At 34.2% G+C, this 20,602-nt stretch overlaps 1 protein-coding gene across 4 annotated transcripts in view; it reads right to left on the reverse strand.

Annotated features, from left to right (window-relative positions):
* Window positions 1-20,602, reverse strand: part of SPATA6 (spermatogenesis associated 6) — a 147,789-nt gene that overhangs the window by 25,855 nt on the left and 101,332 nt on the right. The window contains exons 11-12 of one of the 4 annotated variants that reach the window (XM_042997063.1): window positions 17,832-17,931; window positions 15,263-15,300 (exon numbers count right to left, since the gene is read on the reverse strand). In XM_042997063.1, the coding sequence (XP_042852997.1) occupies window positions 15,286-15,300; window positions 17,832-17,931 (115 nt within the window). In that variant the 3' untranslated portion in view covers window positions 15,263-15,285. Of the gene's footprint in view, window positions 1-15,262; window positions 15,301-17,193; window positions 17,257-17,831; window positions 17,932-20,602 lie in introns of those variants that run through there. The other 3 variants (XM_042997062.1, XM_042997064.1, XM_007077235.2) reach the window with 3 other exon arrangements.

The following is a 20,602-nucleotide window of genomic DNA, read 5'->3' on the forward strand; positions in this document are numbered from 1 at the left end:
AAAATATAATATAGTCATTATACCAAGAACGAAAGGAAGATACAATTTTAAAGTATACAACTTATAATAGTATTAAAGTATCAAACATCTAAGAACAAATCTACCGAAAGAAATATAAGAATTCTAAAACTACAACATAATCAAGGAGAAATTTAATATCTAAATTAATTTAAAAAGACACCACTATTGGAAGACTCAATATTGGTAAAATGTCAGTTCTCCCCTAGTGAAAGCACACATTCAATAAAATCCTGGCCAAAATCATAGCATGTTTTTTTAAAACAGACCAGCTGATTTTGGAATGCAAATGGAAATTCAAAGAACAAGGAACAGTAAGCAAGAACACAGCTGAAAAACCTATGCTTTAGATATCAAAAGTTATCATAAACTTATAGCAATTGAGAGAATATGATGTTAGTACAAAATGAGTCAAATGAACACAACAGAAGAAAATCCAGAAACAGACGCACATATATACAGTCCTAATGGAATAGAATAGAATCCAGGACCATCTCCATGTAAACAGGTTAAGGAAAAAATGGTCATTTGAAAAAAAGATGATGGACCATAAACATAGGGGAAAAAATAAACCTTCATCCAAATCTCACATTATACATACAAATCAAATCCACATGCATTGTAGATCTAATGTAAAAGGCAACATGACAAAAGATTTTTTAAATAGGGAAATATATTCAGAATCATAGTTGGCCTAAGTTTTCCTATATGAATGTAAAGAAAGCACTAATCCAAATACCAACCAAAAGGAGAGGAAAATTGGGCTACATTAAATTAAGAACTTCTATCCACATAAGGACTCTTACTAAGAAAACTAACATACATGTCACAGACTGGAATATATTCATAACATAGCACATGCCCATCAGAAAATGTCCAGGAATTAAAAGACTTTAAGAGGTATATGGTACACAGACAACAAGTCTAACGTGCTTTTTGAGAAGCACTACAAAGGCCAAACTGGATAAAAACAAGAGACAATCACAGCTAAGTGCATAATAGTAAACTGTTGAAAAGAAATGACAAAGAAAAAAATCTTAAGTGAATTCTAGTAAGATGTTAGTGACAATGTGTGGTATGCAGAATAATGGTTCCCAAAGATGTCCATGCCTTAATTCTCAGAATCAGTGAACATATTACCCTATGTAACAGTAGGGAATTTTGCAGATTTGATTAAGGTTAAGGATCTTGGGAAAGGAAGATTACATCGGATCATCTATGTGGACCCAATCTAATCAAATGAGTTCTTAAAAGCAGAAAAATCTTTCATGGTTATGGTTATGGTCATACAGAGGGAGATGTGATTAAGAATAAGGGTAAAGGATGGGGTGCCTGGGTGGCTCAGTAGGTTAACATCCAACTCTTGATTCTGGCTTAGGTCATGATCTCACGGTTCGTAGGATCAAGCCCCATGTCAGGCTCTGTGCTGTCAGCATGGAGACTGCTTGGGATTCTCTGTCTCCCTATCTCTCTATCTCTCCCCTGCTCTCTCACTCTTTCTCAAAAATAAATAAATAAATATTAAGGAAAAAAAAGAATATAGCCATTTGCTGGCTTTGCAAATGGAGGAAATGGCCGCATGCCAAGGAATACGAGTGGTCACCAGAAATTGATCCTTCCTTGGAAACTCTATAAAGAAAACAGCTCTGCTGATACCTTGATTTTAGCCCAGTGAGACCCATGTCAGGTCTATAGAAATGTAAGATAATCAATTTGAACTACTAAGTTTGTGGCAATTTGTTATGGTAGCAATAAAAAAATAATAGCACAAATCCCCTCATAAAAACATACAGAAATGGTTTTGGGGTTAGATGGAATAATTCATGACAGACAAATACTCATGCTGAAAACTAGAAAAGACAGAAAAAGGGGCTCCTGGGTGGTTCAGTCAGTTAAGCGTCCAACTTCGGCTCAGGTCATGATCTCATGGTTAGTGGGTTCGAGCCCCGGGTCAGGCTCTGTGCTGACAGCTATGAGCCTGGAGCCTGCTTCAGATTCTGTGTCTCCCTCTCTCTCTGCCCCTCCCCTGCTTGTGCTCTGTCTCTTTCTCTCTCAAAAATAAACATTAAATTTTTTTTTTAAACAAGACAGAAAAAAATAAAAATTTATGTTTTAAGTTATTAGAAAGGTACAGAAAAAAAGGCGGCTAGTGATACATTTCAAAGGAGAGAAACTTTCAAACGTGGACTGATGATCTGCACTTCCATTTTTCTTCAAAGCATTTGCACATCCTGAGCATGGGCTAGACGCTGAGAACCAGGACTTAGATTAGATTAGAACAAGGGTCAATGCTGTGATGCAGAAAAACCGATAACATTTTTGATGGTTGTACGAGAGTGGAATGATGTAACTAGAGTATTACGAGGCCTTAGATGCACAATCAGTTTCTCAATTATGACATTTATTGATTTATGAAGCTGTGTAAAACTAGAGGGTATAAAGTTAACCCCAAAATATTGGAAAAGTAGAGTGAATGTTCCTACGGTTTCATGGTACTTAAGAGAGAAAGACCGACCAGAGTTAGAGGCCCTAAAACACAAGCAGCAAAAACCCTGGAGATAGTATGAACACTTAAGAACCTGTAACTGTTTTTAAACTGGAAACACTTGACAATCTGGGACTAGCTAGGCTAAAAAAAAAAAATCTGGTCTTGGCTCAGGCAAAGGCTATTTCTGGGGATGGAGCAACCAGCAGAACTTTTTGTAAATCACATCAAGCTCAAGAAGTAAAATTGAGAACTGGAAGAACCTCAAATACAGAAGTGTCTTGTCACAGTATTTGCCAAATTATGAAGCTATGCCAGGTTGGGAGCAATAAGCTAATCCAAAAATGACTGAAAAGTGAAAGATCCATGCCATACATTTAGATGGTAATTAAAAGACAAATATCTGTCAGGAAAAAAACAACATCATCTATCCTGAGGGCACCTGACTTCTGGGAGGAGCTAGAACCAGTCACAGAGCTGGTGCCGGCAGACACACATCTTGGTGACTATGTAGAGCTGATGTCACAAACACAGAGATGAGAGGGGACTCAAATACATGAATATTTTCTGATGGTTCCTGGTATGGAAGTACAAGGCACTAAGCCTAAACTTTCTGAGAAGCAGGACACAAATTGCCTCAGTTTTTTTGGTACTGAGAAGACAAAGACCTGAAAAACTCCAACTTGAAAGCACCATAGGCTAATGACCAAAAACAAGGGCTGCTGAAGTGAGATTTAGCAAAAGTTTGATTAAGGATAAACTGAGATTTCCCAAAACATCAATATTGCCTCAACCCAGTTTGATCTCTTTTGAACAAGTTTAGCCCTGATGTTCCCTGCCTACGAAAGGAAAGAGGGAACCCTCTCATCACCTGGAAAGATCTTAAGTTCTTTTAAAAATTGGGGCACCTGGGTGGCTTAGTCAATTGAGTGTCCGACTTGGGCTCAGGTGTTGATCTCACAGTTTGTGTCTTCAAGCCCCGCGACAGGCTCTGTGCTGACAGCTCAGATCCTGGAACCTGTTTCTGATTCTGTGTCTCCCTCTCTCTCTGCTCCTCCCCTGCTCACACTCTCTCTCTCTGTCTCTTAAAAATAAATAAATGTCAAAAAGATTTAAAAAAATGTCTAGAATTTAATTATGAAATAAATGGTACAGTCACGACAGTACAACTGGTAAGCAAGGGTAAAAAAGACAAAGAAAGCAGATCACAAATATAATCCAGGTACTGGAATTAGGAGATTAAGCACTTTAAAGTAACCTTGATCAATATGTTCAAGAAAATAGATAAAAAACTGGACAAAATAGACACAAAGGTTAAGGATTTCCAAAAACACTGACATTTATAAAAATTAATCAGAAAGGCATTTGATATCTAAACATAAATAGTAGAAATAAAGAATTTAGTAGTTGGGTTTAACAATGTATTGGAAACAGTAGAAGACAAGATCCATGAACTAGAATATATGTTTCTAGGAAATGCTAACAAAAGAGAAAATAAAATGACAAATACAGAAAGAAGTGCAAGAAACTGAGGGAGATAATCAAAAGGTCTAACAGATGTAACTGGACCAAGACGTAAGGAATAAAGGTATAGCACATTTGAAGAAATATAGGGCTAGAATTTCCAAAATTAATTTAAGTCATGAATTTAGATTCAAGAAACTCTGATCAGGGTTAATACATAAACCAAATCTTTCAAAACCAAGGACAAGAGAAAATACTAAAAGAAGCCACAGATAAAAGACATTACTTTCAAAGAAGCAAGAATAAGACTGACAACAGACTTCTCAAGGAAATAATGGAAGTCATAAGATAACAAAATGATATTTTTATATTTATTCATTCATTCATTCATTCATTCATTTATTCATTCATTTATTTATTTAGTGGGCTTCATGCCCAGTGTGGAGCCCAATTCAGGGCTTGAACTCACGACCCCGAGATCAAGACCTAAGCGGAAATCAAGAGTCAGACGCTTAGCTTCTGAGCCACCCAGGTGCCCCACAAAATGTTATTTTTAAAGTAAGGGAAGAAAAACATCTGCCCACATATACATCTATGCCCAGTGAAGAAAAATCCAACATAGATTTAGTGGATATGTAAATAAACAAGTACTAAAAAGAAGTAAATAAAAATGAGAAAATTCTCCAACAGCAGGCCCATACAAAAAGCCCTAAGGGGAATTCTTAGGGCAAATGGGAAATGATTCAAAATGAAAACAGAATTCAAAACTAAAATGCAACCAAAAAAGGATGAATATGTAGGCAAATGTAAGTGAAGATTTCTATACAAAATAATAGTATCAACGCACTGTGGAATCTAAAATACATATAGATAAAATGTATCACAACAATAACTTTAAAGAAGCAAGGGATTTAAATGGAGTGTAAATGTTCTAAAATTATCAAAAAACTGGTAAAGAAAAAATTGTATGAGATTACAATAGAGGATACAAGTACTTAATATATATACATATATTTTGAAAGAATAGTAAGCAAATATATACCCTATTAGTTAAAAGAAGGAGAAAAGGGAATAAAAATATCTTAGTTGAGGGAGACATGCAGGAGATTTAAAAATAAACATGAACAGATCTGTCAGATAGAAAAATAGTAAGATAATGATACAAACCCAACAATATCAGTAATTAAATGACAACATAGTAATTAAATGATAAAGGGAAAGACTGACTACTATAAAACTCAACTATAAAAGACACACATCTTCAATATAAGGATACAGAAAGGGTGATTGTAAAAGAGTGAAAAATACCAATTAACATTAACCAAAAGAAAGTTGATAGGACTATAATAATATCAGACTAACTACATTTGAAGGCAAGAAGCTTTCCTAGAGGTAAAGACATTTCACAATAATAATAGGTCGATTAACCAGAACAAAAAACACAATTTAAACCTGTATGCATCCAAAACACAGTTTCAGCATATGCAAAGCAAAACCATACTACATTACCAATTCATACCCTCTGGAATACCTAATAGGAAAATAGAACCCAGAAAATACAGCGTGTTAACAAGGATGTAGAAAAAAAGAACTCTCAACCATACTGAGACACTTTGAAAATGTGTTTCAATACTGAAACACTTTGAAAAACTCTTTGGCAGCATCTTCTACAGAAGAATATACATTCTGTAGGACCCAGCAATTCCATTTTAGGTATATATCCAACAGGAATACATATATATGTTCATCAAGGAACATATACAGTAATGGTGATAGCAGTACTGTTAGTATTAGCCTCAAAAAGTAGAATTAACTGATAAATTTTGCTACTCTTATTGGAATACTATAAGGCAAGGGGTGGCAAACTATAAGGACCAAATAGTATTTATGTTCAGCTTTGCAAGTTATGTGCTCTTTGTCACAATTACTCCCCTCTGCTGTTGTAGCTTGAGAACAGCCATAAATAATACATAAGTAAAGGGGTCTATCTATGTTCCAATTAAACTTTATTTAAAATTTAAAAGTCTGGAATTCACCAGTGGGCCATAGTTTGCTGACTCCTGCTATACAGTAATAAAAATGAAACACATGCATGTCACAAACATAATAATCAGCCAAAGAGACCAAATATAAAAGAATATATACCATATGATTCCACTCCTGAAATGTTCAAAAACACATAAAACTAGCCTATATGTTGTTAGATATTAGAATAGTAGGTTTCGTAGTGACTGAGAAGAGGCACCAGAGGCATTTCTGGGGGGCTGGTAATGTCATGTCTCTGACCTGGATGCTATTCACCCACGAGGGTTCACTTTTTATTTTTTATTTTATTTATTTTTTTTTTAGAGCATGTATCAGAATTTTATTCCATTTCAAGGCTGAATAATATTCCACTGTTAGGACATTTTTGATTATTGATTCTTTTTTTTTCAATATATGAAATTTATTGTCAAATTGGTTTCCATACAACACCCAGTGTTCATCCCAAAAGATGCCCTCTTCAATACCCATCACCCACCCTTCCCTGCCTCCCACCCCCCATCAACCCTCAGTTTGTTCTCAGTTTTTAAGAGTCTCTTATGCTTTGGCTTTCTTCCACTCAAACCTCTTTTTTTTTCCTTCCCCTCCCCCATGGGTTTCTGTTAAGTTTCTCAGGATCCACACAAGAGTGAAAACATATGGTATCTGTCTTTCTCTGTATGGCTTATTTCACTTAGCATCACACTCTCCAGTTCCATCCACGTTGCTACAAAGGGCCATATTTCGTTCTTTCTCATTGCCATGTAGTACTCCATTGTGTTTTTTAAAGACTCACTGTGCCACAAAACTTAGAATTAAAGTACATTATACTGAAATAAAATTTTAAAAATTACCTAGAAGAGCAGTACTAAAAAATCCATGGGAAACATCTGCAACAAAATTAAGGGACAAGATATTCCCATGAACCCAAAATATCAGGAAACATGCATAAATCTCCAGTAGATAATAGAGATGGTAACACCATCTGTTGAAATCAGAGGAAAGCATTGAGGCATCTGATAAACCAAATAACTTCAAAGTAACAAAACGGAGTATTCACTCAAAAGGCTGGTGGGCCAATTGAAGAACAGAAACTGAAATTGGAAGAGGTTTTCTCACTTTCATAGTGATGAGTACAAAGGATTTACAATAAATTCTGAAGGAGCTGGAGCAGTGAGATCCATTAACTCTCAAAACTAACACTCCAAAGTCACCTTCCAAGATAAAACTTTACATTGAGTATAAACATCTGGAAAAAGAATACACATTGAACAGGGGAATAAAAGCAAAGGAAAGAAAAATTCTATATAAAAGTTGGGAAGAAAAAGAAAGCCAGGAAATCTCAGAAACTAAGCTGCCATGCTTATTCTAGAAAAAATGATGAGACAGAAAAAAGAGCTCTCAAACTACATATTTAGAAAAGTTAATCTAAATCATTTATCTCTTTCTAAAAGTTCAAAATAATCATTATAAACGGTTTAAATTTCATAAAAAGCTTTAAGGGGGGTGGGGGGAGGCCAAATAAGATGCCCTCAATGAAAACATGCCAGAAGACATGTTCACAAAACAGATGGCAGGCAAATGTATTACCTGTATCCTCATAACTTGACAATTTGTCTTCCCAAGAGTAAATGATCTTATAAGAGAAAAAGACAGAAGCTTCAATGTCTTTTTGATCTAGCCCCAGAAGTCATACACTGTTATTTTTGCAACAGTCTATTGTTTACACAGATTAGCCCCATTCATGTGTGGTGGGAGGTAACTACACAGGGGTGGGAATACTAGTAGGCAAAAAATCACTGGTAGCCATCTAAAAGGTTTATTATAACCCAGAAGTAAAAGAACAAAGCTAAAAGTCCTTAAAAAATAGTATATTTTAAGAAACCAGAAAAAAAAAATTTAATGAGATGATAAAAGTCAGAAAAATAAGAAATTAAAGAAAAATAAGTTTGGAAAGGAAAAGTAAACTAGAAGATATATAAAAGTGAATGAATAATAATGTCATAAGAGAAAATGAAAAGGAAAAAATCATTTGATTTTAAGAAAAATAAAAGTATGAAAAGAATTTGAGACAGGGAAAAATACATATCATTTGCAAATAAGATCCAACATACATACAATGGAAGTTCCAGAAAGAAAGAAAGAAAGAAAGAAAGAAAGAAAGAAAGAAAGAAAAAAAGAAAGAAAGAAAGAAAAAGAAAAAGAAAGAGGAGGAGAGGAGAGGATACAGGAGAGGAGAAGGAAACAGAATATATACAAAAAGTTACCATTTAAGAGAATATTCAGAAAAATATTGAAAATATAACAAAAGACACATGATGTACAATGGAAAAAAAAAGCAATCCAGAATAATCAACACCATCATGTATGCTGCTATTATTACTAAACTTTAAAAATGAAGGAAAAAAAAACCCCTGAATTTCCAGGCTAAAAAACCAAGTCACTCACAAAGGAAAGAAAATTGGATTTTAAGTAGATTTGGACAAGATTCTGTATCACAATCAAGTAACATATTTATAATAAAGAAAATGTAAGCCAAGGATTTTTATATCTAGCCAAAGTAACTTTGAGGCATAAAGACTACAGACAAAATATTATCATGCAACTCAGGTGACATTTATCCCATGAGCCTTTCCTTAGTAATCTATTAGAGAATGAGTTTCAGACAACTAATTGGAGAAGACACTGCCATAAAAGAGTAAACATTAAGTATTTAGATGTAGAACTCTAAATGAAATATATAAAGGAGAGAATATAGTATATAATGGAATATATATATAATATAATGGAATGTGCTCTGAAAATGTAGATGAGTACAGTTGTGAAAAAGTGGAAAGCAGAAAATGTGGAAGGCATATGTAAAAAAATTCTTTAACTGTCTTCAATAATTATATCTTTGATGGTAATTTGCTATTTTTGTTCTGAGATCATTTTGTTAGCAAAGTAAATAAGGACTTGGGTTAGATTCTAATTTTATTACCTTGAATGCATCTGAATTCATGACTCCTGGATTCCGGGATAAAGTCTAAATATCTTAGCCTGCCTTTCCATGATTTGGCCCAACAAGAACTTTCCGCTCTACCTGGATTATTCCTTACAATTTCCACATGGAGTTTTGTCTGAAAACATGCATTTCTGTACAGGACAGCCTGATAAGATTAAGTCACATTTACTCTTATTTTTTACTCTTATTTCTGCTATTTAAAGCATCTAGGCATTGGAATGGCTACATAGAGTGAGCAAGTGAGAGAGAATATGAATGAATCAGGAATTATGTGCCTGATGATGAAAGACATAGCATGACTCCACCTTTGCTTATATTTAAAAGGGATTTTTAAATAACTACATATTGGCATTTGTACTCAATGTGGCAATCACTGTGTTTAATTGTAATGCTTACTTTATTCAATGTACCTACTGATGTGGTTGGGTATTAATTTACTGTTTTCTATTTATCCTACCTATCCTATATTCTGTGTTTCCCTCTATTACTTTATTTCTGTCAAAAGGCACTAGAGTCTGGAATTTTTAGATACACTAGCAAAAGGACTGGGGTCTTTGTTGAAGTGATCTTACATTTTCTTGAATAAATGTGAAAATCAAAATGGTGGGTGTTCGCTACCTTTTTAACTAGATTTTATTTTCAACTGAATCTTTCCTGATCAGACTTTCATTAGCTTGTTTGAAATAAGTTCTCTTAATTTTTTAATGATTACCAAAATTCCAACACATTATGTTTTACCTCTCCTCTGTACTAGTCAAATGTTTAGTGATTCATAAAGGACTTTTTCACGGTCTCAGAAGAGGTTGATATTTAAATAAAATCTTTGTGAAGTAAAAAAACAAAAACAAAAAAACACACCCTTTTTTTGTAAATTGTAAAATTCTTTGTGAAGTAAAAAATAAATTTTAAAAACCCTGATACTTACTTTTAAGATGGTATATCTTTGTCTAGGAGTATCCTTCAAGTAGGACCAAACTGTGTTTTGATCTGACCTGTGTCCAGAGTGTGGCCACAATGTCTACGTCTAGTATGTTGGTGTTTGTTTCTGAACATGTATTCTGTTGACAGATCTTATATTTGCGTATTTTACATGTTTATGTTTGGGCATATTATCGAACTAATGTGTGTCAGACTGTATTCTGTGTGTTTATTTCTGTAGATCTTAGTGGTTAAGATCAAAGACTATTACTATTAATCTAGATTCAAATCTCGGTTCCAATCATCTTAAATGGCTACGTGACCTTATACAAGTCACTCAACTTTTCTGAGCCTCAGCTCATCTTTAAAATAGTAATTACTTTGTAAGATTATTGTGATGATAAAATGGAAAAACACATACAGAGTGCCTGGGACGTAGTGAACATTTAATAAACAGTTATTCCTATGTAATCAATTTATTTCTCTCTGGAAGAACAATGGCATTATTTATTTATGCTTTTTATTCTTATACTTAATCATATACTGTGCCACAGGTTTTTTTACTTTTATATTTATTTATTGGTTTATTAAATAAACATTGGATTGTATAAGTTCCTTATGGGCAGGAAATCTGATTTCATGAAAAAGACCCCCAGTGCTGTGCATAGTGCCAGACACACAGCGTGCAGGTATTTGGTGGAAAAAGCTCGATTATACCATATGAATTAACACAGGCGGAAAAATATGACTAATTTTAAGAGCTTGTGTTCAGGCCACTCTTAGTGTAAAGCAATTTAAGATACTGACATTAGTGCCCAGTTTAAGCCAACACAAGCAACTTTACTGCATATATATTGTTTTTGTTTAAAGGCATTAGGAAGCTGCTTAAACAGTGGTATGAACAGTGCCACTAGTACTTCTGAGAGAAGAGGTGAACTGAAGGTCTGCAGCTCTGCAGCTGGTGTTTTCCTGGGGGCATTTGTGTCCTGAGCATAGAACAAAAATGTTGGGAATCGATGCTTTGTTCAACCACAGGTCCACTCCTGGAGCACAAAGAAACCAGCTGGATTTTGGCAGTCTTACTATGCTAGATGTACAAAACTAAAAGCCTGAGAGGCCAAAACCCATTGAGACATGATGGGTGCAAAACCAAGCTAACTGTTCCCTCAAGACACTAGCAGAATGTGTGAAACAGTGCAGGATAAAAGGACAAAAAGCTAAGCAGAAAGTGTTTGAAAAGCAGAAGAGATTTTCTGCTGTCTTGCCTAAGAAGAATTATACATAGTACCCTTCGAGAGGGAAGGGCCTATAATCACACTAGTTCTCAGTTAGAAGCCCAAAGAGCTGAAATTAAGAACTTAAAACAATTGACCCTTGAACATGGGTTTGAGCTGTGTAGGTCCACTTATAATGCAGATTTTTTACAGTACTGTAAATATATTTTCTCTTCCTTATGATTTTTTTTTGTTTTCTTAGTTAAGTTTCAGGGGAGTCAAAAAAGTTATATGTAGATTTCTGACTGTGTGAAGGGGGTGTGGTGCCTCTAACCCCCACATTGTTCAAGGATCAACCATAGTTTAACTTTTTATTTTTGAGTACTTAGATATACAAAACAGTTGAAAGATAAAAGAGTTCTTATACACAGGAACTTCACCCCTCACCCAGGTTGTCTTAATGTTAACATCTTATGTAACCACCATTCATTTTGCAAAACTAAGACATTAACATTGGTACAGTAATTATCTAAACTGAAATTTTATTTGCATTGCACCAGTTTTGCCAGTGATGCACTTCTGTTCCAGGATCCAATACAGGATATCATGTTGCTTTTAGTCATTATTTCTCTATACTCTCTTCTAATCTGTGACAAGTTTCTGTCCTTCCTCATTTCTCATGACCTTGACAGTTTGGAAGAGTACTGGTCAGGAATTTTGTAGGAAGTTTCTCAATTTGATTTTGTCTGATGTTTTTTCATGTTTAGGCCAGGGTTATGGGTTGTGAGGAACAACCCTTCACATTACCTGATATCAAGGAATACAGGATATCAGCATGAGTTAATGATTACTGATGTTAAACTCGATCACTTTGTAAAGGTGGTGTCTTCCAGATATCTCCAAGTTACACTTTCTTTCTATTTTAAAAACAAATCATTAAGTTTAGCCTACCCTCAAAGGAAGAGGAATTAAGCTCCACCTCCTGGAGGGGGCAGTATCCTCCATTATTATTTACAAATCTTCTGTAAAGAAGATGTGTCCATTTTCATCCTTGGTCATTCATTGTTTCGCTTATGTCAATATGTACTCATGGATATTTATTTTATTCTTTGGGTCATAATCCAAATATTGGTATTTATTTTGTTGCTCAAATTATTCTGACAACGGCCACAGGGACTTAAGATTGACTCCTGTGTTCTTCTTATATGCCCCTATTCTCCTCACTCACTCCCCTCAGCCTTTCCTTTTTTTAAGCAATTCCTCACTTCCCATACTACAAGATGTTCCATCCTAATCTTGTGTTTTCCCTGTCCTAGCCCCAGAATCAGCTATTTCTCTAAGAGTCCTGATAACTTTTATTGAGTGTAGGTATTTAGAAACCAAGATCTGGAAGCTGGGTGTGCTCACTGCTATTGGATTGTCACTCCTTTTAGGCCCTTTTGGAGGGCAAAACTAGGAAACATGGACGTGTATTAACCCAAATATACAATCAGCTCTGTATTTCTGAACCAATCTCTCTATATATATTAAAATAAACATGAATTAAACTGTTATTTTAGACAACAAATAACATCATGCAGTTCATTCCACCCCTCACCCACCTTGTTTCTTTGTCACTTATTTTCTGACACTGAAAAACCTGTCTGTCTTTACCTATGATATATTTACTTACTTGTCCAACTCTCATATATATATGTAAAGTCTTTTCATAATTGCTAATCCAATACCCTGTATAAAACACACTTACCTAGTAAAATGGGGGTTAGCAAACTTCAACTCCCAGGCTAATTCTGACCCTTTGTCTGTTTTGGTAAGGCCTTAAGATAAAAGTAATTTTTACCTTTAAAAAATTTTTTTAAATGTAAATCCAAGTTAGTTAACATGTAGTGTAATAATGGTTTCAGGAGAAGAATTTAGTGATTCATCACTTACATATAATACCTAATGCTCATCCCAACAAGTGCCCTCCTTAATGCCCATTACCCATTTAGCCCATACCCCTACCCAATACCCCTCCAGCAACCTTCAGTTTGTTCTCTGTATTTAAGTCTCTTATGGTTTGCCTCCCTCTCTCTTTTTATCTTATTCTTCCTTCCCTGCCCCTATGTTCATCTTGTTTCTTAAATTCCACATGAATGAAACCATATGATAGCTTGTCAATTTCTATTAAAAAGTTTGATAGGATTTTGATTATGATTGAACTGAATCCAGAGATCAAATTGGGGAAAACAGACATCTTCATTTTGAGTTCTCCAATCTGTGAACATGGGCTATATCTCCACTTAGTTCTATCTTCTTTGATTGCTGTCAACAGCATTATGTAGTTTTCAGAATGCAAACACTGAACATATTTTGTTAGAATTATACATAAACACTTCAATTTTAATGCTATTGTAAGTGTTATGGATTTTCTAATTTAAAATACCAATTATTCATTGCTGGTATACAGGGAAAAAATGGGCTTTCTTTCTATTTTGTGATCTTGCTAAACTTACTTTTTAATTCTGGGAGCTTTCCTGGAGATCCTGTGGAATTTCCTGCAAAATCATATCTTCTGCAAACATAAGGGTTTTTTTCTTACTTTCTAACCTATATCCATTTCATTTCCTTTTCCTTCCTGCATTGTCTAAGACTCCCATTATGATGTTAAATGAATGGTAAGAGAGGGCATCCTTGTTTCTGAATTTAGGGGAAAATATTCAGTCTTTCATCCATAAGCATAATGTTAGCTGTAGGTTTTCAAAGATGCTCTTTATTAGGTTGAGGAAGTTCCCTTCTACCTCAACTTTACTGAGACTTTTTATCAAGAACAGAGTTGGATTTTGTTGGATACTTTTTCTGTGCTTATTGAAATGACATACAGAAGAAATAAGCTTTTTCTTATCTACCCTGTCAATAGGATGAATTTATATTGCATTTCTAGAATGAGACCACTTGATTATGATGTACTTTCATTTTTATATACTGCTGGATTTGATCTGCTAATACGTTGTTGAGGATTTCTGCATATATGTTCATGAAGATTTTGGTCTATATTTTTCTTTTCTTATTATGTCATTGACACTAGGGTAAATGTTGACCTCATAAAATGACTTAGGAAGTTTTCCTCCTTCTACGTTCTGTCTCATAAGACTAGTATTATGTTTTCCTTAAGGGTTCGGTAGAATTCACCAGAGAAACCACCTGGGGCTGGTGTTTTCTTTTATGTAGGATTCTTAACTTCAAATTCAATTTATTTAATAGATATATAACTATTGAGATTATCTATTTCTTCTTGAGTTAGTTTTGGTATTTTATGCCTCTCAAAAAATTCTTGAAAGTTAATGTCTTTCAAAAAGTTTCAAATAGTTTTAACATCAATGTAACCACAGAAGACAGGATTACCAAACTAGAGGACATTTCTTTTTTTAAAAAAATTTTTTTAATGTTTATTTATGTTTGAGAGACAGAGAGAGACAGAGTGTGAGCAGGTGAGGGGCAGAGAGAGAGGGAGACACAGAATCTGAAGCAGGCTCCAGGCTCCAAGCTGTCAGCACAGAGCCCGACACGGGGCTCGGACTCACGAACTGTGAGATCATGACCTGAGCGAAGTCAGACGTTTAACCAACTGAGCCACCCAGATGCCCCACTAGAGGACATTTCTAAAGAAAATATCAAACTAGAGAGAGAGAGAGGAAAAGAAAAAAGAATTAAAAATATCAAAATAAGCATAAGATATATATGAGATACAGTCTAAAAATCTTATATAAGTGGGAGTCCAGAGGAACGGGAAACAGATAATGGGGCAGAAGCAATGTTGAAAGAAATAATGGCTACAGGTTTTCTAAAACTGATGAAAAATATCAACCTACAAATTTATGAAGCTCTGAAAACTTAACATAGATTAACCCAAGAATACCACATCTAGGTATATAATGGTAAAATTACTAAACACAAAGTGGAAGAGTGAATTTTAAATATAACGGGAGTAGGAGGAGAAATACCTACATTACTTCAAAAGCGTAGGAGCTGACTTTTCAAGACATAAAAGAAGCCAGATGATGATGGAATAGCTTCTTTAAAATGACAAAGAGGGTTGCCTGGGTGGCTCAGTGGGTTTGGATCCTGGAGCCTGCTTTGGATTCTGTGTCTCCCTGTCTCTCTCTTTGCCTCTCCCCCACTCACGCTGTCTCTCTCTGAAAAATAAACGTTAAAAAAATAAATAAATAAAAGAGAAGAAAATAACTACCGACCTAGAGTTTTATATCCAGTAAAACCATCCCACATAAAAGTGAAAACAAGATGTTTTCAAACAAAATCAGAATTCACAGCCAGGAGGATGTCATGAAAGAAGTATTAAAGGACGCTCTTCAGGCAGAAGGAAAATGACTCTAGAATCCATATGGGAACATGGAATTGCAGGAAAGAATGAAGAATAATAGAACAGATAAATAAGTGATTAGTATGAATAAACATCATATAAACAAAATTAATTTCTTGTGTGTTTTATACATGTAGAATTAAAGTACAAAATTAAAATGCAGAAATATGAAAAAAAGGGGACGGGTTAAATGTTTTTAGGCCCCAATACTGGTAGGGAGGTCAACAAAAAATAATTTGTCAAGTGTGCAAGCTGAAATCTCCAGGGCAGCCAATAATAGAAGAGTTAGAAAATGAATTAACAAGTTAATAAAAAGGAAAATAAGTTATAAAAATACTTGCTAATTCCAACAAAAGACAATCAATCTACCTAAAAATCCTAGATTTTAATTCTTCAAAAACAAAACCAAAACGTGCTACTCACAATATATACACTTTAAATACAATGATAAAAAGAAAAAAAGGAAAAAAAATACACCATTCATAGACTAGCCAAAATAAAGCCATTCTAACTATACAAATATCAGATAAAACGTACTACCCTCAAGCAAGGAGATGAATAGGGGCATTCACAATAAAAGGCTCATATCACAGTCTGAAGTCTATATCCAACCAATGACACAGCTTCAAAATATATAAAATTAATAAAACTAGAAAGAAATGTGGAGGCTTAAACCTTTCTTGGGATTTGAGATCTATCTACCATGATACAGAAAAATAATTTTAACCAGAACATACATTTAAATGTGAAAAAAAACCAAAAACCCATTAGAGGAAAACATAGGAGAAAGTCTCGAAGTACACAAAATTTCTAAAAATGCTGATCAACAAATTAAAAATAATGAAATAGATTCATTAGGATCAAGAATTTTTTTTTCATCAAAGATGTCACTAAGAAAATAGATGAGGCATAGAGCGAGAAAAGACAATTACAAAATATATATCTAAGAATTCATATCAAGGATCTATGTGGAACTCTGAACAAAAAAACCAAAAGGAGACAATTCAGTACAAAAATTCACAAATGACCTGAACGAGCATTCACAAAAGAGAATATCCAATGGCCAATAAACATATACATTAGTCATCAGGAAATAGCAAATTAAAACCATTATATGATAAACTACCTCTTACCAAATGCCAAAAGGAAAACTCACATAAGCACATACACACACACATCAATCAAGTAGCAGTGAGGATGTGCAGCAAGTATAACTCTCACACACAGGTAGTTAAAATCACTTGAAAAATTCTTTTGACAGCACCTTCTAGGGCTGAGTGTACACATAGCCCATGACTGGGCAATTCCAAATAAGAATACATACTCAATACAATGATAACTTCATTGCATCATTGTATTCTATATACGCATCAAGGTATACATACAATGCTTATAGCAGCTTCATAAGAGCCCAAACCAGAAACAACCCAAATGTCCATTAACAGAGGAATGAATAAATCAACAGTAGTAGCTTCATAAAATAAAATAATGTATAAGCAGCAAAAGTGAAGAACTGTTTCTAAATATAACAAGATGTCTGTAGCGCACGATAGTCTGAATTGCAAAATCAAAGTGAAACAAGTCAGAGAAAAAAAGTACATACTGAAGGATGTCACTTATATAAAGATTAAAACACATAAGACTAATCTTGCCATTAGAACTTAGGATAATGTTTACCCTTGAAGTGGCAGCAGCTGAGAGGAAATGCGAGAGAGAGGAAATGTCAGATTCCCAACATGACACTCATGATAAATGATTGTTTTTTAAACTGCTGAAACAAAAAAATCACAAAAAGAATGCACTGTAATTATTTCCCAGCTGCCCGTCATATATATGTTTATTTGCCTTACCTCAGAAAATATTCTCATATTGATGGTCTCTAATATTAAACCCAGTAAACCTGACTGGCTCTTTTCCTCTTTTAAATAACATAAAAATCAGCTGGGAAGCTTCTTCAAAATAATTATTTCTCACCCCACCTCCCCTCATTCTACCATTTAGAATAAAATCTATTTGCAAGAAATGGAATTGTTTTATACTGGGCCATAAAACAAGAGCCCCCATACTTGGAAGGCAATGAAATAATTATCATAAAGTCACTACTTACTATGAGATGTGATCAATAACACTGTTTACAGTTCAGATGATGTCAAACATTTTGCACAATGACTCAGGTCAAGAGGAAGTTAGAGATGTTGCCTTTAGCAAAACCACTGACTTCCATCAAATGGAGGTTGTATCTTTTTTTCTTCTCTTTCAGCGATTAACTATTACAGGCTTAAGCATCTGGAGTGGTTCTCTTGCCCAATTAGAAAAGGCCTTCAAGAGGAAATTTTAGAAACTAACATATAAATGTCTTTGATGAGCCTGATGTGATTTCAAGACATTTTTTACCCGGTCATGGATCTCATCGCAGTTTGAAGGTGAACACCAATCAGAATGGAATCTGTAGGCATAAAAAACAAAGGTGACTTGTAGCCAGAGGGAGAGAAAGAAATCTGTCCAAATGCCAGACACCAAAAGTCATTGTTTTTTCTTATCCCGGTGTGATGACACAGAAAGATTTAAATAGCATATTTTCTTCTTTGACCAAAGATGAGAGGCAGATGTAAAATCAGGCACTGATTCTCCACGGAAATATTACGCCTTCATAATATGTGCAATAAGCAGTAATAATAACGTTTGATGTGAATTAGGGAGAGCACACCTAACTAGTTAATCATTTTAATGATTTCCATACACAATTCTTTAGAGCTTTATCTCTAAATAAAGATACAGATTTTCAGATTAGAACAAGAATTCCATGTATAGTGCCTTTAAAATTAGTTCTTATTTTCCAGTAACTTAATCACACTCTCTTACATTATGTGGATAAAATGCCTTTATGTATACAGAACAATAAAACTAATTTTATGAAACGAAACAAAATGTTCAAATAGATGAAAATATTATTTAGAATACAATCATGCTCTTACTCCTTCAGAAGATAGGGGGGTATCAAAACTGAAGGATTCCCTCTCAGCACAGATACCAATCACTTCTCTAGTCTCTCCTATAAATGTGCTTTTTAAGTGAATATTGTAAAAGGAAAGGAAAATGAGACTTTTATGAAAATCTGAGTTTTGGAGTTAAAGAAGAAATAAAACAACCATTCCTCTTTCTTATTCCCGCTCAAACTCAAAACTGGCATTAGTATTCTGAAGTTACTTTATTTTATACAAGTAATAATGAAAATTTCCAGGTCCATCTGATTATAATTCATCTATACGAAGTGTTATTGATAATTGCTTCATAAAGGAATGGGTACTAAAATGCTAGATTGCTTACATCTTTCCCTTTTTTCCTCCTAGCTTATTCTTACAAAGTTACAATTTTATATATTTGCACAAGGTATAAACTCTTTAGCAGGATAAATGATTTACATAACCTGTTTTAAAGAATGTAATCACTAATGGATGATCAACTATATCTAAATTTTCATCTCCCATATTTGTAAAAGGAAGTGTTATTGAAGCTACACAAATATATGGCCAACTTTGTTATATTTGCTACATATGCAACACATCCTGAAAATCTGAGATCCAAATGTGCAGTTCCAAGAGGGTGTCTTCAGTGTGCTATGAGAGGGTCCACTAGTCTGTGCTGTGGTATAAGAAATGATTGCCTAACAATCTTTAACTTCATTTACAAAATTCAAAACGGTAAGCATGATTAAAAAGAGTATCAGCTCCTTTTTAATTAAATTTGCTAGTATTTCTTAGTCTGTTTTTAGTAATAACTTTACAGCCTAATACAAATTATAAGTCATAATATTAATATTTATACTTTGAGGAGAAAACTGTTTCTGAAATGTAAGACTTATAATAAAGATTGAAACCATTTTATGTGTGTTAACTCTACTGAAGATATTTTTTAAATGGGCTTCAAGCAAAAGGCACCTTCACTATAAATAAAGAAATTTATTTGCTTACAGTCACTAATAAGAGTTTTATTTTTGAGAGAGAGAGAAACAGAGAGAGAGTATCCGGCACGCAGGGGATGGGCACAGAAGAAGGGAGAGAAAGAATCCCAAGCAGGCTCTGCACTGACAGCATAGAGCCCGACACAGGGCTTGATCCCACGAACCGTAAGATCATGACCTGAGCCAAAATGAAGAGTCAGACACTCAACTGACAGAGCTACCCAGCAGCCCCACTAATAATTTTTGAAAGTCTGTTTATTCATATACATGATTTAGGAGTCAACACTTCACAGAAATCTTAAAGGAAAACTTATTTCGTCTTAATATTTAACCCAGGTAACTTCTATAGCTTTATGTTTTGTCATGCTCCCAATTTTGCCTGGGACATACAATCTATTTTTACATCAGTTTAAATTGTTTATTGATTCTGTTGGATTTTATAAATGCCCTGTAAGTATATTGTTCAGTAATCTAAAAGAGCCATTATCAGAGAATGTCTTATATTTAAAGGTATGGTACTGAGTGTGCTAAAAACAACAAAATGTTTTTGTTCCTAGTAATATGTCTTAAAGACATTTTATTTTCCTTTATAACCAAATCTAAATCTTTTGCAAAACATACACTCAAAGTAGAAGTGCTCCACCTTAGCAAAAGTAAAAAAGTTTATCTACCCTAAAGAGTACCCCAATAAAGTTTTAATACTTTACTTAGATGAATTTAAAACTGAATTGCTATTATATTATTTTAAAAGCACCTCAACCTTACTCTAGCCATATAGGTAATGTTTAATATTAGAACCACTCATTTCCTTCTAGCAAAGACCTTACTGCATCTACTACCAAGCATCAGAATAGATGTGTAAATGCCACTTGCTACTGGAAGTCATCACCTGCACTGGGATATGAAAAAGGGACAGTTGAGTTTAGCTGTCTTCAGTGAAGAATTTTTGAATACAGCCTCAGTGAAGAATTTGTCAACTTGGAAAAACAGACTTCAAAAGCCGGGATGAAATTAGACCTCAGGATACAATTACACAAGACTAAAATTTATATTGTACTACAGTGGTAGACAACTGGAGAGTTCTGCAAAATCTGTGAAAAAGCGGGAAAATAAAACAATATTCATAAAAACATTTCCAAGGAGATATAGATAAAAA

Source organism: Panthera tigris, chromosome C1 (genome assembly GCF_018350195.1).
Source record: "Panthera tigris isolate Pti1 chromosome C1, P.tigris_Pti1_mat1.1, whole genome shotgun sequence".
Taxonomy (NCBI): domain Eukaryota; kingdom Metazoa; phylum Chordata; class Mammalia; order Carnivora; family Felidae; genus Panthera; species Panthera tigris.